Source organism: Thalassophryne amazonica, chromosome 14, assembly GCF_902500255.1.
Source record: "Thalassophryne amazonica chromosome 14, fThaAma1.1, whole genome shotgun sequence".
Lineage (NCBI taxonomy): Eukaryota > Metazoa > Chordata > Actinopteri > Batrachoidiformes > Batrachoididae > Thalassophryne > Thalassophryne amazonica.
In genome coordinates this window covers 45,530,793-45,555,475 of record NC_047116.1, presented here as the reverse complement: position 1 = coordinate 45,555,475, position 24,683 = coordinate 45,530,793, and the positions used below count along the sequence as shown (strand labels likewise).

General features: G+C 41.5%; 1 protein-coding gene and 1 long non-coding RNA gene across 2 annotated transcripts in view; one reads left to right on the top strand and one right to left on the bottom strand.

The window, feature by feature from the left end:
* Positions 1 to 312: 312 nt before the first annotated feature.
* Positions 313 to 6,674, bottom strand: LOC117524767. Its single transcript, XR_004564849.1, has 3 exons — positions 6,478 to 6,674; positions 664 to 902; positions 313 to 566 (listed from the first exon to the last, which is right to left on the bottom strand). It is a non-coding gene; the product is annotated as an uncharacterized LOC117524767 (long non-coding RNA).
* Positions 6,675 to 11,965: 5,291 nt separating this feature from the next.
* Positions 11,966 to 24,683, top strand: part of LOC117524259 (F-box only protein 47-like) — a 41,974-nt gene continuing 29,256 nt past the window's right edge. The window contains exons 1-6 of the mRNA XM_034186029.1: positions 11,966 to 12,140; positions 14,171 to 14,335; positions 14,609 to 14,685; positions 15,005 to 15,079; positions 21,040 to 21,148; positions 24,507 to 24,680. Coding sequence (XP_034041920.1) covers positions 11,966 to 12,140; positions 14,171 to 14,335; positions 14,609 to 14,685; positions 15,005 to 15,079; positions 21,040 to 21,148; positions 24,507 to 24,680 — 775 coding nt within the window. The remainder of the gene's footprint in view (positions 12,141 to 14,170; positions 14,336 to 14,608; positions 14,686 to 15,004; positions 15,080 to 21,039; positions 21,149 to 24,506; positions 24,681 to 24,683) is intronic.

The window sequence follows — 24,683 nt, the reverse complement described above, 5'->3', positions numbered from 1 at the left end:
TCCTGTAAACTTCATTTCACTTCTCAAATATCAGTGTGTTTGTCTGCTATATGATATATTTAACTGAAATTGCTGACCAAACAAGCAATGATTTATAAAGGAAAACCATGAAAATTATCAGGGGTGCCCAAACGTTTGCACACAACTGTACTGTAAGTCAAAGTCTACTTCTCTCTTTACCCATTCTTACGTCATGGTTTTCACTATTAATTCCACAGACATTATTTTCCAGTATTCACTTAATTCCAAAATGTCAGGTATGATTAGACAAAGTGTTTTCGATGAAATCGTTCCACCGTCTGTGTACCTGTATGCCAGGAGGCAGTGGCAGCAGAGATCTGTAGCTCTCACACTGCCACATCCCTGGGCTGTGCCACACACACTCCGTCCACAGGCCTTTCATATATGAGGTGGCCATGATGATGTTGGAGCCCACGTGGGCCGAAACGCGCCACTGGGGGAGCAGAGTAGCAACTAAAGTGCCGACAAACCCCAGCAGCCCTAGGAAGAAGCCGAGGATCTGAACAGCCATGCTGGACATGACCTGATCGCTTACTGCAGGGCAACTGCACAAACAGCAAAGGTCAAAAAAGGTAAATGTAGAGTTTATGAGCACAGTAAAAACACACTCATATGTCTGCAAATAGGGAATAGTGTACTTACAGCTCAGGTAGACATGAGCACGCTTTGGGCTTTGGAGGTGTACAAACAGAATCACAATAAAAAAAAGAAAATCTCAAAAAGCCAGTCTTCCCCAGGGGTAAACATATGACTGGATTGTCTTTTCAGCTCGGTAACGTCCACTGAGTTTGCATCCAGCCACCGAGTCACTCGTCAGATATCTCTGGAGCTTCGTCAGAAGCGCTCATTCTCCGGTGAGTTGCAGCTGACTGCATCTGGAACTAATGAAAGCAGCGTTCAACATCACCTACTTACTGCTCTCCTCTGGAGGGCTAAACCACAGCAGTCGATTTGTTACACCAGCCGCCGCCCCTCAGGAAAGGAGCAAAATTAAACATTCACAGAATCCAGCCGAGAGTGGAATCCGGTTTGAGTTTATGAAGGATTTTACAGCTCGCAGTCACTGTGGTGGCACTATCATTAAACAACGCTGTGCAGGATTCAGGCAGTAATGTTGAAATTATATCACGAGCAGTTTCATTGTTTTATATTTATATGTCTAACATGACTCACACGGGTCAATATTCCTCTTAAAGGTCAGTTAGTGTTAATTATCCCCTGTGTGTCCACAACAATATTTCATGGCCAGGAGTAGTTAAGGATTTACTTTTGTTCGCTTTTCTTTTCTTTGTTTCCTCATAGTGTGAGCAGAATGTACCAGCTGAAAAGACCAGAATCATTCATCTTCTATACCTTCTTACTCCAATCAAGGGTCACAAGGGGCCTATCCCAGCAGTTATAGGAAGAGATCCAGGGTACACCCTGCCTGGAGAGTACACTAGTCTATCACAGGGCCACATGTAGACTGACACATCCACACATGCACACACGGTCAATTTAGAATCACCAGTTCATCTCCAGTTCATCACCCAGAGGGAACCCACGCAAACGCGGGGAATGCAAACTCCGCAAGGAAAGGACCAAGTGGGAAGTGATCCCAGGACCTTCTTGCTGCGAAGCAACAGTGTAAACCACTAAGCCACCGTTCCATCCAGAACAGAATCAGAACTTGGCAATTTCAGAACACGGTTGCTTGCAAAATTAAAACAAGAAGACTGAGTATCCCTCACTCCCCCTTTGTCCCACTGGTAAGTTGTAATTTTTGGTATTCAGCTGACTTGATGTTGGCTTGATCACGAGATATTCTCTCACTCTGAAACATTGCACCTGCGTTTAATTATGTCCACTTGCTACCTCTCTTTAACATAAAGGGCTCTTACAAGTTCAACTTTACAAGTTAAGTTGAGTTGTAAAGTTGAGTTCAACATCCAAAACTTGTAAGAGCTCTTTATGTTAAAGAGAGGTAGCAAGTGGACATAACTAAACACAGGTGCAATGTTTTAGAGTGCTCAACCAAGTCTTTTGTGTTCTGATCCTGTCTTTGGAAATAAAACAATCAGGTTTGTTGACAACCTAACCACGCTACCACATTTTGATTTGGATGAATAAATTATTAGTAGCTTTGCTTTTAAAATTTACAGCTGGAAGGTTTATAATTTACATTGTCCAGGTCTTGAGGGATTTGTTTTTTTTTTTTTTTTTGGCTGATTGGTTAGGGTAGGGATAGGATATGAACAAGTGAGGCTTTTCTGCAAAAGGCTTTTACAAAATACATTTCAGGGATTTTGACCTTTTACCTTTTGACCCCAAAATTAACAGACATCTTGGAGTCACCATACCTAACACACATACCAAATTTTGTGACAATCAGGCAATTAAGAGCAATGGTATTGTGCTTACAAGATGTTTACAATGTATGCTCCAGTGACTTTGACCTTTGACCTCTTGACCCCCAAATCGATAGGCTTCTTGGTGTTATTATGGGTAATGCATATACCACGCTTGGTGATAATCAGGGAAATACTGTACAACTGAAGCAATCTTGCTTACAAGTGAAATGTCACATGACTGACTGACTGACTGACCTACCTGATCCAGGATGTCCAGCGCACTGACTTCACTGCAAGAAAAAGAGCCATCTGACTTGAAAAAAGAAACAAACAACAAACAAAAGCTACATGAAGAAAAGAAATTACAACAATCAATCCTGTGTTCAGTAACATGGGTGGTCATTGGAGGGTGTTGCGGAAACCCAATCACATTCAACTTTGAAGTGGTCCAGTATCCACTCATGTTGGATGTTCATTTGAAATTTGGTGAAAATCACACAAATAGTGTTCAAATTATCATGCCATGTTTGGCAACGTGGGTGGTCCTTTAGATTGTCTTGATGAAAGCAGATCATTGCTTAAATTCAGAATACTCTGAGATATACTCATTTGGCACATGCAGTTCAAATCTGGTGAAATCATAAGTGCGACTGGTGCTGAACTGCACGGATCCCACTTCTGGCCTTATGGCCCGCAGTGGATAATAAACAAAACCAATTTTTCAATAAAATGTCAAAAATTAATTTCATTTGGCATTACTTGTGGTAAATGACTTTGTATAACTTAAGTGCAAAGAAAATAGATAAATTGTATTCTTTAATAGAGAAATTAATCAGATACATTTGGAAACAAAAAAGTGGGGGCCCCTCTGGGCTGTCCAGAAGCTGTTCAAGTTGATTATTACCTCCACCAAGTAATAAGTGTCCAGGTATGTGCTTCTTTCTCGATTTGCTGGTGAAACCTGTTTAAGGGGTTGGGCAGCACGGTGGCTTAGTGGTTAGTGGGGTTGCCTCACAGCATGGAGGTGGTGGGATGTACTCCCACCTGTTGCTTTCTGTGTGGAGTTTGCATGTTCTCCCCATGTTTGTGTGGGTCTCCCCAGGTACTCCGGCTTTCTCCCACATCCAAAGACATGCATGTTAGGTGAACTGAAGCTACAAATTGACGGTAGCCAACCATCAATACGTATATTCCCGTGACCCTTAATTGGAATAAGCAGGTAGAGAGAATGTTGGAATCACACAATACATTTTGAAACCATTAATGCCTGCCTGTCATGGCTCACTGCTCATGGTTGGATTGTGTGTAACTGTAATTAGGATGGGTTAAATGCAGAGAACAAATTTTAAATGCAGATGTGTGTGTATATATATATATATATATATATATATATATATATTATACAAATAATGCATGGTGAGGAGTCCAACACAGGCCTTCTCTATGTTGGACGACTTGCCATCCATCAATTGTTATGTTCTCCACCCCCCTCCCAAATTAAGCAAACAACAAAGAGTCAAGTAAATTAGATCAATTTATTTTGTTGTAAACAGCATATGAATGCTTCTAAAACATCAGTAGTGTGCTTGTCTACCTTCTTAGTGTTTCTGACATCCTTGGAGTTGAATATTTCCACCAGTTCCTCCTCTGTGAACTCAGCAAACCTCGCTGGCAGATGATTTTCTGCTGTTGTTGCCATTTTTTCAACCAGCGTCAATCAGCAAGTTCCTGACCTCCGCTACGTCATTAGTGATGTCATCTTATGAATAATTGTATGCTGCGCTCTGATTGGCTAGCTGTTGGCAGTAAGCTCTAATGCTATTGGTCAGTGGGAACCGATCCAATATAACTTTTGGTCCTAGCCTTTTTGGATCCCTTTGGATCCAACATAACTTTCTGGTGCCAAGCATGCCAAAATACAGGTAAATGATGGACAGAAAGAAGAAAGGACAGAAATACATATATATATATATATATATATATATATATATATATATATATATATATATATATATATATATATATATATATATATATATATAATCACAGCTATAATCACAGATTTGCCTTTCTGTCCATCATTTACCTGTAGTTTGGCATGCTTGGCACCAGAAAGTTATATATACTCAACAAAAATATAAACGCAACACTTTTGGTTTTGCTCCCATTTTGTATGAGATGGTGCAGTTTTGTTTTATTGGGGGGGGATACCAGTCAGTATCTGGTGTGACCACCATTTGCCTCATGCAGTGCAACACATCTCCTTCGCATCATCCGTGAAGAGAACACCTCGCCAACATGCCAAACGGCAGCGAATGTGAGCATTTGCCCACTCAAATCGGTTACGATGACGAACTGAAGTCAGGTTGAGACCCCGATGAGGACGACGAGCATGCAGATGAGCTTCCCTGAGACGGTTTCTGACAGTTTGTGCAGAAATTCTTTGGTTATGCAAACCGATTGTTCCAGCAGCTGTCCGAGTGGCTGGTCTCAGACGATCTTGGAGGTGAACATGCTGGATGTGGAGGTCCTGGGCTGGTGTGGTTACACGTGGTCTGCGGTTGTGAGGCTGGTTGGATGTAGTGCCAAATTCTCTGAAACGCCTTTGGAGACGGCTTATGGTAGAGAGATGAACATTCAATACATGAGCAACAGCTCTGGTTGACATTCCTGCTGTCAGCATGCCAATTGCACGCTCCCTCAAATCTTGCGACATCTGTGGCATTGTGCTGTGTGATAAAACTGCACCTTTCAGAGTGGCCTTTTATTGTGGGCAGTCTAAGGCACACCTGTGCACTAATCATGGTGTCTAATCAGCATCTTGATATGGCACACCTGTGAGGTGGGATGGATTATCTCAGCAAAGGAGAAGTGCTCACTATCACAGATTTAGACTGGTTTGTGAACAATATTTGAGAGAAATGGTGATATTGTATATGTGGAAAAAGTTTTAGATCTTTGAGTTCATCTCATACAAAATGGGAGCAAAACCAAAAGTGTTGCGTTTATATTTTTGTTGAGTGTATATGACTATATATATATATATATATGAAGAGTTCAGATGCAAAACCCAGTAAGTGTTTTTTTTTTTTCAAATGAAGAAAAATGAAGTTGAAAATGGAGATTTAAAGGAAACCCTATTCGGAAATGCACAGACTTTCATCAATAAAATGGAAACAGTTTGTTCAAATTCTTTCATATTTTGCACACTGATGGTCCCCTTGACAGCCAAGTACATGCTGGCCACAACGAAAAATGTATGGTTTTGAAGATACTGGGTTTTGCATCTGAACTCTTCATATATATATATATATATATATATGACAATAAAGGCTCTATTCTATTCTATTCATTCTTACTCTCATTGTGAGACTTTACAACTTCACTTTCGTGTGTGTGTGTGTGTGAAATATTTTCATGTCTACAAACATCTTCCATTAATAGTGTTAAACTCTGGGTTACAACTCTGGTTGTAAACATACAAATTAATCACGTTTTTGTTACTCTGAAAAGATTTATTTTATCATCTACTAAACAACAGTGGACAACATTATCTGTAATATAGGATGTCTGAAAATAAACATTTTAAACTTCAGATTTGGTCTTGCTGACAAACTACATGAAAAACACGTTTTTACAGAAACATTAGACTAAAAAAATTAAATGCTGCATTTACTTAATATAGTTATGTCAAATGGACCTACAAAACCTGGCTGTTTGAACAGAAAAGAGCAAATTGTAACAAATTGTTACATTTAATTGTAGATTACATTACTCTTTTAATCAACCAACTTTTGCGAGGGCAGAAGTAGGTTAACTAAATACATTTTATTTAAATAGTGTACAGTGTCTAAGACCTTTGCACAGAGTTCTATTGGGTGCTTCTGGGGTTGTATTACTGTTTATTGTTGGAACCTGACAGTGTTTTCACCTCAAAACCTGGAGGACGTGACCACAGCATGAAAATTAAGTCAAATAACATCCTGCATTTACAATGGAGTGTTATTGTGCTCATTTAATCATTAACTCTGCATGAACAATGGGAAGAAAGGTGAAACTGTGATGAACTTGTTTGCAATATTTACAGTTTCTTATTTAAATATTACCTGTGTAGATGAATACTCACCGACAGGGCTACGGGTGAACCCAGACGGTTTGTTGGAGACACGCTGGGAGAAGATCCAAACAGATGAGGCCATTGGTATGGACGCTGTCTCTGCTTCTGTCTTAAGGGACAGTTGTTAGACATGTGACTGACTTTTGAAGAACATCAGCATCTTCATCACCAGTATCCCTGTTAGTGTTGGAGACACGTCAATGGGGACATGAAGGGCTGCCTGACTGGTTGAGATAAACAAGGCTGATGTCAGACTGTGACTTATTATAGTTATAGGAAGTTATATTATATTATATAGTATATAATATAGTATTATATATTATATATTATATAGTTATATTATATTTTAGGAAGTTATAGTTTATTTTTTATTTTAAATTCTGATGTTCGTCTGTTTTAACACTTTAAACTATTTCTGCACAAATGGATTTATTGGTAATGAAAATGGGTCATAAAAGTTCAAGAATTAGTCATGAGAAGGTCATCGGAGTTAAACCTGGAGGTTCAACAGTCAGTAAGAAGAATGTGTAGAAAAAAAATACAATAACGCTGATTAAAATCCGTTATGAATGGGTACTGATGATTTTCAATAAATATTTAAAGTGGTAAGGATCAGTTATACAAATTAAGCTGTTGTAATTAATTCTGAATTAAGTTATTAATTAATATAAATCAAGAAAAAATAAATAAAATAAAAAATAAACCACCAATTTCACTGTATGCAATGTTTTGCAATGGCAATAAAGGCTTTTGAAGACTAATAATGATCTCTGCCTTTCTTTGTGTTATATGTGCTTAAATATCTATCTATCTATCTATCTATCTATCTATCTATCTATCTATCTATCTATCTATCTATCTATCTATCTATCTATCTATCTATCTATCTATCTATCTATCTATCTATCTATCTATCTATCTATCTATCTATCTATCTATCTATCTATCTATCTATCTATCTATCTATCTATCTATCTATCTATCTATCTATCTATCTATCTATCTATCTATCTATCTATCTATCTATCTATCTAGTGTGTGTGCAAAGCGAATCCAATTTTCACATTTTTTTCCCAAACCATTGCAAAATTAATATTAAACCTGCTTTTTAATAATGAATGCATATATCTGTAGGTACATACAGTAATCCAGGGTTGTCTCTGAAGTTCATCGTCCTTTGGAGTCCTTCTTTCTTCTCTTCACTAAGTAGAACAATCCTTTTATAAAACGTGTATTTTCTTGGCCCTTGTGCAGTCCTTGTGTACATGTGTTCAGCAGCCTGTAATAGTCCGGTAGTGAAAAGATTATCGTCTCAGGTCTGTCTGTGGGAGACGCCATTTGAATGCAGGACACTTAACAGTCTTAGTTAAACCGAATAATCCTGAGATTACCTGACCATTGCTTTGGTGTACACCAAATACACACAGCAAATATGTTGCCTCAGTGGGCAACATATTTGCTGTAATAATAATAATAATAATAATAATAATAATAATAATAATTTACTGTAGTTCTGTACTGTTAAAAGACATTACATGGCGTGCACAACCCATACATTTTAAATCTATATTTTAGGCATGTGTAAATGTTTATTGTCGCTGATGTTTGCCGGCCTTTGCTGAGGAAACTCAAGAGATTTCAAATGTACGGTAGTTGTAGTAGTTTTTAAGTGTGTGTAACAATGAAAGAATTTCGAAAATTTTACTTTAGATCTTGTTTTTACCGAGCAAAGGCGTTGTTACTGTTAGAAAACCTGGCAACATAGAGTTCAAAGCCTTCTTGTTCGGTAAATTGTCAAATCTGGCAACACAATGAAGTTTGTGGTGTCGTTTTCGCGCCTTGTGTGTCTGCGTCACAGTAGCTAACGGTGCTGGTAAGGTAATATCTTATTTAAGCATAAATTCACACGCAGGTTTTCAGAGTGTGTGGAATAACAGACGTTATTCTTTAAATAGCTACTGCTGTGTTAGTAAGTTAATTGCTAAAACTAATTTAGTTTAATGAGCATGAGCTGGATTTGAAGTAGCTGCTGCATTAGTGTACCAGAACAAAAAAGGCCATTCTAAAATACGAAATGAGCGAAATGGGGACTGATAATCACGAAATGGGGGTAAAATGTAACGAAATGGAGCAGAGTGAACCAGACTGATTCCAAATAATTACTTTTATTTAATTGTTTAGCTTTTGTTTTTTGTGAGATGCGCTCAGTACATGTAGTAGGGGCAGGTGCGCCATCTGGCGTTCGAGAGATGAAACTTCAGTCAGTGGGTCAGTCCGCGCTAATTCGTTAAGTTTTACCCCCATTTCGTCCCATTTAGCTAAAAAAAAACAAAACAAAAACAAGTACTTAACTGAGTCATATTTGGAGTCAGTCTGCTCCATTTCGTTACGTTTTACCCCGTTTCGTTATTATAAGTCCCCATTTCGCTCACAAATAATTCAATAAAAGTAATTAATTGAATCATATTTAATCATATTTGGAGTCAGTCTGGGTCCGTCTGCTCCATTTCGTTACGTTTTACCCCCGTTTGGTTATTTATCAGTCCCCATTTCTCTCCATTTCGCTTAAACATACAGACGGTTGCCCAGTTCCCGATCACCTTTTTTAAAGTCCCGCTATACAGAGCCATAATGCAACTAAATGTCCTTTAATTGTGTATTGTTGTATTGGGTATCTGGATGTTATTTAGCTGAAAAAGTCTGGGTGGAGTAGCGCTTCTACTTAAAGTGTGAAGCCACATTATGTGTGGTGCTAACATTTGCCAGAAATGGATCTCTTTTGCCAGTTCCGGATCACGACACTCTGCGTCACTTCCTGGCATCTTGCTGGAGCCCTTCTAATGCAGAATAATACACACTGTGCCTGAGAATGTGTTTTGAACATAAAATGATAGAAATTATACTTATTAAATGAGAATTTACTTAGTTTTGAAAGGCGCTGTTATACGTTTTTACGAGCAAAAATTGAAATGTGGAGTGAGATTTCTCCCAAATTAAAAAGTAAAAGCCCCCACATTCATGCCCATTTGTGATTTTGAGATGATCCCCAAAGTCCACAAGGCTCACAACTACTGACACGAGGCTGCTGCTTCAGTGATTCGCAACCGGCAAACTTTCGCGTCGGAGATGAATGCACGCAGCAGTTAAACAGCAAGACATAACACACTCACATTTTCTACCCAAGTAAGTAAGTATTTTCCCACTCTAGAACCAAAAACACTGAATGGCTAACTCACCTTTGCTACGTCTTAGAGATCGTTACTTTCAAACTTGCAGGAATGAGTGAGTCAGAAAAAGCGCGCACACCACAGACACCGGGATGTTTTGATTCCTCTGCTGATCACAAGGGTGGCTGGATCCGGTCGAGCTTGTGGTCGTTTGTAGACAAAACATCAACCTTTCCATTGGTACCAAGTATTAGCTTATTCGTGCTGATTACGAGAAACGGCGGTGCAAAAACTACAGCAGTGATCCGGAACTGGGCAAGTGACTGTACCAAGTATTAGCTTATTCGTGCTGATTACGAGAAACGACGGCGGAAAAACTACAGCAGTGATCCGGAACTGGCAATGATCCGGAACTGGGCAAGTGACCGTACCAAGTATTAGCTTATTCGTGCTGATTACGAGAAACGGCGGTGCAAAAACGACAGCAGTGATCCGGAACTGGGCAAGTGACTGTAATTAAGTAACAGTAATTAATAACTCCAAATATTTAATCATATTTGGAGTTAGTCTGGGTCAGTTCGTTACTTTTTACCCCCATTTCATGATTATTAGGCTTGTTTCTCCCCATTTCGCTCCATTTCATATTTTAGTATAGCCGGAAAAAAAGTTTTTGCTAGGTTACCTTAACCTTTTCTAAGGAAGGGCATTGCATTTGTTTATTAAAAAAAGAATAAAAAAAATATTGAAACCTTATCTTGTCATTTTTAGTTTTTTTTTTTTTTTTTTTTTTTTTTTTTAGACTTTGAGAATAAAGTCATAATATTACAAGAATAAAGTCGTAATTTTATGAGAAAAAACCTATAATATGTGTATGTCGTGGACATGAACCAGCAAAGCTGTTTAGCATCTCACCATGTCATTTAGGTCCTTCAGACACTGTAATATGTGCTCAAGGGTTGCTGTATAAAGGGAAAAAAGCAGGGGGCCTAAGACGGACCGCTGTAGAACCCCATATTTCATGTCACCAAGGTTAGAGGTACTGTTATTGTACAAGAAACAGGGAGAACAACTGGTTAGGTATGATGTTAACCATGCAAGGGCATTCCCAGGAATCCCAAAATGATTCTGCAGCTCATCAAGTAGAATACGATGAGCCACTTTATCAAACACAGCACTAAGATCTAACAGCACCAGAACCATAGTGGTGTCAGAATCCATTGCAAGCAGGAGATCATTTACCACTTTATTTAGAGCTGTGTCCGTGGAATATGTTCTAAATGCAGACTGCAGTGGCTCAAAGAGATTATTCTCAGTAATGTGGTCCACGAGCTGCTGTGAAACCACTTTTTCCAGAATTTTAGAACAGAATGATAGATTTGATATTGGCCTACAATTTTTCAGTACACTAGGGTCAAGATTATATTTCTTAATCTAATCTTCATATCCATAGCCCATATCCATAGTCATTACGTAACCTTGGCGACTGCCTTTTAGCAAGCTGAAGGTCACTCCGCTCCACCTGTGACCAGTTAGTTTCATGCTGAGACTTACGACAGCACATCAGTTTGGGTTTTTGTATTAAAAAAAACACAAATACTTCTAAATAAGATTGAAAAGCAGGTAATGCTGTTAGACAGTTGGGGGTTGCTCCGGTGTCCACGGCACGTCTCTCACAGTAAGATTACAGTAGCAGTCACTTCATCTCAAAGTCTTCATGTTCCCACCTTTCAACACACGGATAAAATTCTTCCTCCGCAATGCTGGATCCACATCATTTTTGAAGCACATTTCTCACTCTGTGCCTGCTGCAGTTTCCACTCTTTATGGGAGGCATGTAGAAAACACTTCCACTTCGCCCTCAAAATGTCACTCTTATCTGTGGGAAAACTCCACAAATAATAAACACCACTACTGGCTATGATGAACCCTCCCAAAACACATCTGTTGACCATTTTGACATCTTCACTATCAAATCCACAAAAACACAGATTTCGAGATGAAAAAAAATTCTGGTTTTCCCATTTGTTTCAATGAATGTCTCTCAGGGGGCGGTGCCTCATGTAATGGAACTGAAGACAACTGTTTCTGGAGGCAAACATTTCTGAGTATTTATCAGCAGCAGATCAAATCCAGCTAATTTCCGCATGTTTATGACTTAATTTCTTAGGCCCCCAAAAACAAAGCACAATTCATCAATATTTTCATAGTTTTTTTATTTATTTGGAATACTCAGCTCATTTAACATTTCATTTATCAGAGATATGCACTTTAACTTTTTCATGCGTACTGTGATATTATCTGTGAACAGAGGCAGGTCAGCGGTGAAGACAATGGTGGGGACAGCGTCCAGACGAATCAAGAAGAAAAGCAGTCCTTACAAAATTACTTATCAAGCGCTAAGTCCACACAGAACCATCCTGACCCACAGCCAGAGCAGCAGTATGCCCAGCTTCTTTGAGAGGCTTCCACCTGAGCTGTTTCACATGATCCTGGGTAAACTGTCCAGTAAGTGGCATTGCATTTTACAAATTTTACATAAATATTTGGAAGCATCTGGGTTGATAGCCACTGAAGTTAACCTGCCCATATTTTACCTTAAAAATCAGGCTCATCATCACGCCTGCATTGTTTATGAAGTGGTTGTTGAATGTTTTAACTACCTTAACAGGAGTAGGGAAACGGAGACCTGTTTCTGGAACCAGGAAAGGAAAGTGTGTTTTCACCAAACCCCCTTGTATCCAGACTTAAATCCATAAGGCATGTCCAGGCTTATCCCAAAAATTAAATATGGAGGCACCATCACGGAGGCTTTTGATGTGGATAAGCATCGAGGTTGAATGCAGTGCAATTTGGATGGCATTTAGTTTGATGATTCCTGGCACTCTATTTCTATGTATTCGCTGAGCTTATTATGATCTTCATTTGAATTAAAGTTTCAGGACATTTCCCTGCAATTCTTTGCTGTCCCACAAGACTAACTGCTCCATTTTATGTTAGCCACAAATTGTAATGACATTACATTTTTGTTCATAATTATTAAGGCTGGGATGATGCTTGTCTCCCGATGTGATACATATCACAGTACTTGGGCCCCTCTTTATATATATCGTGATACTTGAAAAATGTGATTCTGCAAGAATTGCAGCTTGGTATTACAATATTGATGTGTTTGCTTTACCTTACCATAACTTTATTTATAAAGCACCTTAAAACAGCCAGTGCTGACACAAGGTGCTATAGACTAAAAACATAAGACAAATTAAAATACAATAAAATAAAAATAAACACAAAAATGCAATTTAAAACATCATCAAACTAAGCCTTGTTTGTGTCAAAAGCCAAGGAAAAAAAAGATACATTTTTAAACGAACTTTAAAAATGACCATTGAGGGTGCCTCCCTAACATCCAGAGGCAAACTGTTCCACAGTCTGGGAGCAACAACGGGGAAGGCCCTGTCCCCTCTGAGTTTTCCCCTCGATCTGGGCACTTGCAGGAGTAGCTGGTCAGCCGACCTGAGAGTACGACTAGGTGCATAAGGCTGAAGAAGCCCAGAGAGGTAGGATAGAGCTAGACCATGGAGGGACTTAAAAACGAGCATAATAATTTTAACAAGGACCCTAAAATGAACCGGCAACCAGTGAAGTGTGGCCAGGACAGGAGTCATATGCTCCCTCCTATGCATAAGCCCCTGTCAAAAGACATGCTGCAGCATTCTGAACCAACTGCAGACAGGAGAGAAGTGCCTGATTTACTCCCACATAGAGCGAATTGCAGTAATCCAGATGAGATGATACAAAGCATGAATAACCAACTCAAAATGCCTGGAAAAAAAAGGATTCAGTGTTGCCAAATGCCGCAAATGATAAAAACCAGATTTCACCACTGCTGCAATTTGACTGTCCAATGTAAGATCATCATCTGTCTTAAAACCAAGATTAAGAATAACTGGTTTAAAATATGCTTCCAGGGGTCCCAAATCGACAGAGGTGGTCTCACAAAGACTACTAGGTCCCAAAACCGCCACCGCTGCTTTCTTTTCAAAACAAACGTAGAAAATTCAGGGCAAGCCAGGCTTTAATATCTTCTAAATACGCCAGGAGCTGTTTCAATGACTGACCATCCCTCTGAGTCACAGGCAATTAAATGTGGCAATCATCTGCATAGCAGTGGAATGAAGTCCCATGTTTTCTAAAAAAAGTCCCCAGAGGCAATAAATACAGAGAGAACAACAGGGGCCCCAAAATAAAGCCATGTGGGACACCACATGACAAAGGGACTACAAAAGATTTGAAGCCGCTGACATTCACAGAAAACGTCCTGTCTGTCAGCTTTATGTAAGACTAGAACACAAAAAAGTTAAATAATACACTTACAAAGACTAATACTAATATTTGTGTGTGTGTGCATTGTTTTTTGTTTGGGACCCAGCACTCGCTATAACCTTTTAATATGAAATTCAAAAACATGACAGTCCTCATTCATTCACTTGAATATATTTTAATGGCTAATCAGTTGAAATCTGTGTGTTTTCTAGTGGTGGAGCTCAGTGTATTTAGCATGGTGTCCAAAGGCATCAGTGCCTATGTTGCGAAGTTCATTTCTACTATGTCTTGGAGGAATAAAATAATCATCCAGAGCTTTCATCACTCAGCCTGTCCAGATGAACAGAGCATTGCTCTTGGACACTACAGAGATCTGGGTAGGCATCAGCTCACACTTCTCTGTGTTTTGTTTTCCACTGATCTCATAGAAATAGGAAAATATCAGTCACCACTTTTCTGTAGACAGCATGTTGTCCATAGTTCCATCCAGGTTTTATCAAATACAGTACTTGGATGACCTCCATAGAGCACAGCAAATAATCTATGACATTGACCTCCAAAAAAAAATTCAACAACCTGACATTTTCTCTATTTTTTGTAAATAACAACCCATAATTTAAGTACATTTTTGTGTACTGTGGGCTGTCCAGGATTGCTGTTCAAGAGATGTACCCTGCTGCTGCCAACAAAGGAGCGATTGAAGCTCATCTTCAGCAACTTCTCACAGGTGAGAAAGGTGAATGTGAGAAGAGCAGCTACAGTGAGATGCTGTGATAAGTATTTTTCTAAAGCCAGAATAATCAGTCAGTTATGATTCACATCTTTCTCTATTTGAATTTTGAACACAGACATTTCATCTCATTTTTTAATCAGTACAAGCAGTAAACGTATTATGTATCACAGTAATATGTTTCTTTGTTGTATTGCATCAGTTGTTACATTGTAAAATAGATGTTGAAACTAAATATTATGGTCATTTTTAATGTTCTTGACTTGAACAGTACAGCAATCTTTCGGAATTTTTTTTTTTTGTGTGTCTGTTTTAGGTTCCCTGCTTTATGCTGGGACAGTGTATGTCACCAGACTGTTTTGGCTTCTCCAGCCTTGGAGTCTTTGTCCAGGTGAAAACTTTCACAGGCACATGTTAAATTATGCATGCCTGCACAGACAAAGACATTTGGGTGGAGGATTTATGACTCAGAAGAGAAATAAAATTCCAGTACATGGTTACATGGTTCCTGTGAATCCACATGCAGTGGTAATGTTACATTTAAGTTGGTGTTTTCAATTTCATTGGGGTCCAGTAGGTGTCAGCATAGGCATTCTAAACATAATGGAAATGGCTTATTACTTGATTGAATGGAGAACTGCTGGCCAGGTGCATTATCGATATAGAGGATAACAGCAATTCAGCATAATCATTGTTTCCTCTTAACTGGCGCCAGCAAGGGAACTATGCTTCCACACGCTTGGGTGTAGACAAGAATATCCAAAAATGATTATAGCAAAAGTTACAAAATGTAATATGATTCTTGGCACATTCATTTAAGGTAATTCTACAGAAACATTGTATTCAAAATCTTGATTTGTTAGACACTCACACTTTGAAGCATTCTGGCAGTATCTTAAATTCATGTGACTTGAAGTAGAATCCAACAGATCTTAAATTCATGTGACTTGAAGTAGAATCCAACAGTGATTTGTTTTATTGTTGGAAAATTGGGGCCCTTCTCAAATCAATCCGACAGCATAACTAACTCCATCACCCTCCATCTCTCTGTTCAGTTACTGATAACCATACAAGCATTGTTTAAAATCTAAAATACGAGTGCTTCACTTTTCAGCCGAATGCATGCAGCTGTCAGTCTCTGTATTAGACACATGCATTGTTTTGTGTCTGTGGCATGGCTGTGCAAAATTCAGAATTAAACTGAGAATGACTTTTGAATTTTAATTAATTTCTTGAGTTTGAGCTAACTTTTGAACTGAGGTAAGAAACAGGATGTGGAATTACAATTCTAAATTTCTGAATTTTGCCCAGCCCAGATTCCCGGCCCAATCTTTCATACATTGTGATGAAACCTGTGATCATGAAATCTGTAACAGCTATGGCAATCTGACATTTGACCACAATGACCTTGACCTTCTTTGAAATGATTGGCCAGGGCATTTTGGAATCCACTGTAGTGTGTGCCACGTTAAGTCCAAGTCAGGTTGAAAATCAGATTCCTTGACCTTTACCAAAATGATTTTTTTTCAGCTGTAATTTCTGGGCCAACATTCATTGACATACCAAGTTGGGTAGAAATCAGTAAATGGACCTGGGAGGAGTCACCAACAAACAGGCACACATGACCTTGACCCGAATGATTGACCTTTAGCAAATTTGTCTTTTTAGGGTAATTGTGGAACCCACCCTCATGTGTGCCAATTTTGACGCACATTGGAAGGAAAAACATAAATTTGAGAGATGAGAGAGACAGAGAGAGATGAGATGAGATTTATTGTCATTGTCATTACACGGGCGCAACAACAAAGAAATTACGTTTACACTCCAATTACCTCAGACAAAATACAGCAATTAATCCACAATTATTACCAGTTGAACGTAATAATGGCACACATCAGAATTAATAACAACACATATACATTTGACATTGTTTATGTGCACTAAACGTGAAGTAGTCCGTCATCCAAATTGAGGTAAAGTGGGTGAAGGCTGCAGCAGGAGGGGCCTGCGCCGCCCAGCTTGGGGAGTTGAAGGCTGCAGCAGTGAAAACCACGCTGCCTCCAGGGTGGCAGGGAGGAAGCCAGGGTGAGGGGAGTGGAGAGACACAAGGGGGGTGTAATAGGGATGGAGGGAGAGCGATGTGCGTCATGTGCAGATGAGTTAAATTTGTGTCAGTTTCTGTCCGTGTGTGCATAAAGTCTGACGTTGCTAGGCAGCAGCAGGCTGGGGGGGTGTAAATAGATAAGAAGGGGGAGCCGAATTCCTTCACCAAGGCCGTAGATTCTTCTGGGGGAAGAGCAGGACATTTGACCTTCAGGAGCCAATAAGGGTGCCATGTTGATGTTAGGAGGAGAGATACAGAATTCCATTTACTGCACCTCTGACTGTAAAGGGTTTGTGTGATGCAACTTGTGTGTAGGCGTAGCGTTAGTGTGCTTGTCACCTCTCACTTTCAGCCCTCACTGCTGGCTAGCGGAGCTGCTTGCAGCACTGCGAAAAGAGAGCCGAGCGCGTAAGTCTCTCTTGTCAGTACATAGCCTCTCCACAGCAAGTCCTATGCAGTGCCTCCTTGTGGCTATAGATGGTAACTGGGCACCGTAAGGCCCCAGGCAAACCTGCAGGGAGCTCGGAGGAGGTCTGGCCCCCAGACATGCGGCATGCATGGCCCATCTGCGTGTGGACACGCCCTGATGCCCATGAACCAGACCCCCAGCTATGGGTAAATAGCACGGGTAGACGGTGCTCGTTAGCCTCGGCTGGCAGTCCGTCTAGGGCAGGGGTGACCAAGTTCGGTCCTCGAGAACCACATTCCTGACACTCTTAGTTGTCTCCCTGTTCCAACACACCTGAATCCAATGAAAGGCTCATTAAAAGTCTGCTAACGAGTCTTTCATTGGATTCAGGCGTGTTGGAGCAGGGAGACAACTAAGAGTGTCAGGAATGTGGCTCTCGAGGACCGAACTTGGCCACCCCTGGTCTAGGGGAAGGACAGACCTGATTTCAAACCCGGGTAGATGGAGCTCACTAGCCCTGAAAGGCTGTCCATCTAGGGGAAGGTAAACCCTGATCTCAAACCTCCAACTATGGGTGAAATAGTCTCACTGCCTTGTGGGTGCCAAGGATAGTGCAAGGCTAAGGGAAACAACCCTGATAGAAAACTCGGAGTGGAGCCCCATAGGTGGTTAGGCATTGCTGTTAGCTAGTCTCTCCGGCAACTCCTGCAACCAAGCTGGTGCCAGATGTACTACCTAGCTTTCCTCTGGACCACACCGGTGCGGTCGAGAGGGGGGTCCTGTCGCTTGGGCAACCCAGGACCTCCTTAAACTTGCCCAGGCTCTTGCGCCACCACGGAGAGGTCACTCCATCTTTGAGAAGTACAGTACCAAAGTCACAACACGGGAGTCAGCAGACACGGGTTATAAGTCTGATCTCAGTTGGCGTAGAGATGGACGCCACGGGCTGACTCCATCGGCGGGAGGAGTCTTCGTACTCCACTGATCAACTACCGCCCGCCTTAAGCTGGGCAGCCCCCAGCCAATTAGGTGTCGATCTGCCACAGCCTGCTGCTTCTTGGGGTGTAAGGAGCTTAGCGTGCACCACCCGCACTTGAAAAGCGGACTGTTAAAAGGCACACCTGACAACACAAGCAAGAAACCAAAGATCCGACCCAGCAAAACCTGCTCTCTCTTAGGAAGTGCAGGGCTAAATGCCGGGAGGTAGCCAGGAAATGTGCAAACAACTTCTGGCTGCAACTGTGTTCTTCAATTGAACATGCATCTCTGACTGGAAATGTCAGAACAATGTATGAAGGCATCAAGCAGGCCACTGGCCCAAACATAAAGAAAACAGCCCCATTGAAATTAAAAAGTGGTACAACCATTACTGACCCCCAAAAACAAATGGACAGATGCATTATCTGGAACTGTATTCTACAGAGAATCAACCTCTCTTCCTGGCTTTTCTTGATCTCACTAAAGCCTTTGATCTGGTCAGTGGCCGTCGTCTGTTTAGGCTTCTTGAAAGGATTGGGTGCCCACCAAAGCTTCTGAGTATAATCAGGTCATTTCATTACAACGCAAGAAGTACGGTTAGCTTTGAGGGAAACATGTCAGTGCCATTCCCAGTTCTCAGCGGAGTCAAACAGGGCTGTGTGCTCGCTCCAACACTCTTTGGTATCTTGTTTTCTCTACTTTTGAGCTATGCCTTCCGGTCCTCTACTGATGGGGTCTACATCCTTACTCGTCACGATGGCAAGCTATTTAACCTGGCTTGCCTACGTGCAAAAACCAAGACAATCAGTGTCCTCCTCATGGAGCGTCTCTTCGCTGATGATGCAGTTCTGGCTAGCCACTCAGAGCAAGGCCTTCAGCGTCTCCTGGACTGCTTTTCAAGTGCATGCCATGAGTTCTCACTAACCATCAGTATAAAGAAAACTGTGGTTATGGCCCAATACGCTCCATGTCCCCCTCTTATAACAGTCAACGGCTCCAGGCTTGTTGTAGTCAACAGGTTTACCTACCTTGGATCGACGGTCACCCACAACCTGTCCCTTGACCTAGTAATCAACACCAGAATCGGCAGAGTGGCCTCTGTAATGTCCAAACTTAAATTTAGAGTATGGGAAAATAAAAATCTGTCCATACAGACAAAGATCAGGGTGTACGAGGCTTGCGTCCTTGGCACTCTTCTTTACGGAAGCAAGAGTTGGACAACTTATGCGGTACAAGAAGCCAAACTCAACACTTTCCACATGAGGTGCCTACAAAGGATCCTGGGCATTACCTGGATGGACAGGATCACAAACTCAAGAGGTCCTCAGCAGGTCAGGATCTTGGACTATGCACACAATTCTCAGTGAGCGTCGTCTGAGATGGCTAGGCCATGTCCGCTGCATGGACCGAGGCCGCATACCAAAAGACTTATTGTATGGCCAACTTGAGCACGGAACCCGGCAAAAAGGCTGCCCATATCTACGATACAAGGACGTCTGTAAGAGGGACCTCTGGACAGCACATATTGGCATTGAGTCTTGGAAGAACATCGCACTAAATGGCACCTTGTGGAGGTCCACCATCAAAACCGGGGTGAGAAGGGCGGAGGAGGATCGTGACAGACTACGAAAGGAAAAGAGAGAAAAGCAAAAAACACAAACAGCCCAGCATACTCAGATGTTTATCTGTGAGGGCTGCAGCAAGGATTGCCACTCGAGAATTGGACTGTACAGTCACCGGAGAACCTGCTGCAGGAGGGGGCACGTGCCATCGTCTGCTCAGAGAGAGGGAGGCCGATGATGACTGTCTAGACTCCAAATTTATGAAGAATATTCTTCGGTCCTCAGCAGCACATTCCTTTGCAATGCAGCTATATGCTCCAAGATGGTATCCATTTTGCATTTGAGTTCAAGAGTTAATGCAGTCTGAGATTGCATGGTCTTGCCCAACTCATTAATCATGACGGACAGATGAGGTCTTGCTAATATTCCTGTAGGTCAGGGCAACGCACAAACCAATCAGCGCCAAACCTCCCACCATAAAAGTGAATAGAAATAAATCCTCAACATCTTCTACAGAGTGGAGCCAAGCACGCCATACGCCATTTCTCCCAGGCGTCGAGAACATAGCCTGCTGGGTAGGTTCCATGAGCGCACGCAGGATCCCCCAGCCCTGATTTCCTTGTTGAAAAAATGGTGTCAATAGCCTTGAGAGACCAGCTGATCAATTCCATGGTTAATCCAAGTCTTAATTTGAAGAATTCACACTCTGGTGAAACTGGGACTTTGAAGGTTGGGGCAGAAATAGAGAACAGAAAAGGAGGAGAGAAGAGGGGAGGAATGCGACTGCCCCTGCCAGAGTTCCAAGCCTTTGACCTTTGACCCCAATGACCTTGACCAAAGCGATTGACCTTTGTCAAAGCTGATGTCACTTGGGCAATTCCAGAACCCACATACATATGCATATACCTACATATGTGTGACAGTTTGGTTGACATTAGGGGAAAAAAAATCTTAATTTTGACCTTCAACCCCAATGATCTTTACCAAATTAAACTGAGGTCAACCTACATGCACACAGCAGGTTTGATGGAAGTTAATGTAAGTACCTCAAAGCCTAATATGATGATTAGTTTAGTTTTACTGAAGTTGCACAATAATCAAAGCGTTACAGTCTACTCTAGTGTAGCATTGCTGACGCTGAAAAAGAAAAAAAAATTTGCACATGGAGATATAAATCACCAGTGTAACATCTTGTATGAGATGAAGAATATAAAGCTTTAAGTCAGATGATCATGTCAAACATTGAGAAATCAGTATTTGAACACGTCAGCTGTATGTGTGTGTGTGTTACTTTGCAGACCCTGATTGCAGGGTGGGATGAGCTTGAGTGTCAACGAGTATTCAGCTTCCTCTGCAAACTCACAAATCTCATGCAAAAAGTCGAGGCAGTCATCACTGAACCACCAGGTGTGTGTTTAGAAGTTAGAGAATTCCATATGTGGAAAACTGTTGAAAAAAACCCCTGAAGGATGAAGGATTGATTCTCACTCAGGGCCTCGTGTACAAAACTTGCATGGATTTCCTACTGAAACTTGGTGTACTCCATAACCCAGAAATTGGCATAAACACAAAAATATTCAGATGTGTCAAAGTGTGCGTAGGTATGGATCCACGCACGTTTGGTTTGTACATCCCACTGAAGGTGGAATCGAACACACATGCACACGCACCAAACTCCTCCATGGGCACGCCTCCATCTGAATATGCAAATTTATTCAAATAGTTTGGTTGTGTCATGCTGATGGCACCATAAGTGTGGAGTGCAGTGTGTTTGATGACATCTGCCATTGTTTCTGTGTTGTTGTTTGTAAAAATTGAAGAACTTTTAGAGACAATGTGCAAAAAACAATGAAAGCTGTGGCTCGCTCATCGTTCTCTCACGTGGGTTGCTGTAATGTAAAAAGAAAATTACATAAGTGTGTTTGTGTGTGCAAATGCTGAGGCCAAAGCAACACGCACACACTGAAGTAAAAAGACATTATGTGCTCGGCTGCTGCCAGTATGTGACATTCACAACATTACACACGCTATTACTGACAAATACTGAACACAGTCAGGGGCCTGTTAAGAAGCTCTCTAGTTAAAGGAAACGAAAAGTTAACATAATTTATGATTGGGTTGGTAGATTATGATATTGAGAGCCCATATGAAAAGTTGTACGGATGTGTGATCATTTATGTTAAAGGTATGAGCGTTTTTGTATGGCTGGTCTAAAGCCATCAGCAGGCTTCCATGCCGTCTGCTATAACAGTGATGTGTGATGTCACATGGGCATAGACGTTCACAACTCTGCCAGTGTCACTTTTCAGTACAGAAGGAGCAAAGCACGTAAGCGGCAGTCAACATCCCGGATCCTGGATCAGTATCGGGTTCTGATGTAATTTGCAGATCGGAATTTCCCGATCCAATCTGCAGGATTTTCCGATACTGGGGAGAAACCACGTCTGTGAAACCTCTCTTGAGCTGCCCGCTCTCTGCTCTGTTTACTGCTGAACGGGAGGAAAGGAGGGGGAGGAGGGAGGTTTCTGCGCTTACGCCGAGTTGTTCCTTCCTGCACCGCAGCCGAGAAGCCACCGGTAACGGAAAATTTCCGCCCGGCCTCTGGATTCAAATGGTCTGTGCTGCTGAGCACGGATTTTCCAAAAAATTAACTGAATTGTTACTGAAAAATCAGCCACTTCAACGTCCTGAGGCTGTGAAACACTTTAACAGCAGCTCAGAGCACAGCTGAGGAGGACAGCTGAACAGAGATTCACTTTCTCTCCACTGAACAGGAAAACCTCCACCAAAATCCTTCAATGTTCACTCAGAGTTACTGATGATACATTTAGAAATTTACTTTATTTTACAGTTGAAAGGCTCTGTGTTCCCTCAGCAGGAAAACGGCGAGTGAGGGAGAGAGAGAGAGAGAGCAAGGGAGTGAGAGAGAGCTAGAGAGACTTATACATCTGCGTGTGTTCGCCATGTGTAGCTTTCTGTGCATACGCTATGTCACAGCAGTTCCACAAGCGAGCCAGGGTTCTTTACTGATTGGTTAAAATTGTGTCAGTGGTGGAATTTATGAAATCGTTGATGATGGATGAATTCTGCTTAAATGGTGACTTTCGGAGGTGGATATTTCAGTTGTGAGAGCTCCTTATTTTCTGATACGGATCAATTGTTAGTTTTTAGCACAGTCTATCTTCTCAGCTGTATTTTATCAGTGGGTTTTCCTTTAAGAAAAACAAAACATTAATAATAACAACAAAAAACAAAATCTGAACGTTGGCATGGAGACAAACATATGCCACGTTTTTGTGTGTAAGCACACTTTGTACATGAGGCCCCTGGTCCTTTCTGTGTGGAGTTTGCATGTTCCCTGCGTGTTTACATGGGTTCCCTCTGGGTGCTCCAGCTTTCTCCCAATTCCAAAGGTTAGGTGGATTGGAAACTCTAAATTGACTGTATTTGTGGATGTGTTTGTCTTTTTACGAGGTCTGTCCGTAAAGTATCGTACCTTTTTATTTTATTTTTTAACTATATGGATTTGATCGTACCTTTTTATTTTATTTTTTAACTATATGGATTTTGATTCATGTGTTTTCACATCAGACAAGCTTGAACCCTCGAGCGCATGCGTGAGTTTTTTCACGCCTGTCGGTGACATCATCGCCTGTGAGCACGCCTTGTGGAAGGAGTGGTCCCGCCCCGTCGTGGGATTTTCATTGTCTGGAAATGGCGGAATGATTTGGGGTTTTTTTCCATCAGAATTTTTTCAGAAGCTGTTAGAGACTGGCACCTGGAAACCATTCGAAAAATTTATCTGGCTTTCGGTGAAAATTTTACGGGCTTCACAGAGAATAAGGACTGTAACTACAGCTTTAAGGATGGCCCACAATGGCGCTCGGTGCGCCGCGCTCCGAGCCGCGACGACAGGCACGAACCACCGGATTATTTCTAAACGGATGGCTGTGTGGAGCTGGGACCGTCGTGTGCACTTTCTCTGGTTATCACAAGAGCTGGACATCAACCATTTTCCGGCAGATTTCACTTTTAACAAGAGATTTTGTCATGGAAAGCCGCGCCAGAGGACAAGCCCAGCTGTCCACAATTTCTCTTATAACTCACTCGACTGGTAAGCATTGAAAGCCGAGATAGGCATGTCCCAACTTGTCCTCTAACACTCCGAAACGGAGGTGTTCCTTTGTCTCGCTCGAACAGCGAATCGGTCGTGACACACAAAGCCTCCGCGCGGCTTTCCATGACAAAATCTAGCCAGATAAATTTTTCGAATGGTTTCCAGGTGCCAGTCTCTAACAGCTTCTGAAAAAATTCTGATGGAAAAAAACCCCAAATCATTCCACCATTTCCAGACAATGAAAATCCCACGATGGGGCGGGACCACTCCTTCCACAAGGCGTGCTCACAGGCGAATGACGTCACCGACAGGCGTGGAAAAACTCACGCATGCGCACGAGGGTTCAAGCTTGTCTGACGTGAAAACATATGAATCAAATCCATATAGTTTAAAAAAAAATAAAAAGGTACGATACTTTATGGACAGACCTCGTATATGTGGCCCTGTGATAGACTGGCAGCTTGTCCAGGGTAATCTTCGCCTCTTGCCCTATCACAGCTGGGATGGGCTTCAGCCCCCTGTGATCCTTAATTGGAATAACTTGGTATACCAAATTAATGAATTAAAAGCAATTAAGTAATGAATGTAATTAAGTAATGATGTTAGCAATAATTTGCTGATGAATATATTTGGCTTCTTTGTCCTCAGGAGTGAAGCGGAACCAGGAACTTCAGGTCCGTCTGTTCTGCCGACGTGTTCTGTTGGATCCTTGGAAGTCCTGCCAGGAGGGTCACTTTTGGCTAACGCAACTGCTGAAGCTCTGGCCCTTGGTCAGTCAGGCACAGCTACTCTTCATCTTGTATGGCCCACAGCTGCATGATGGTA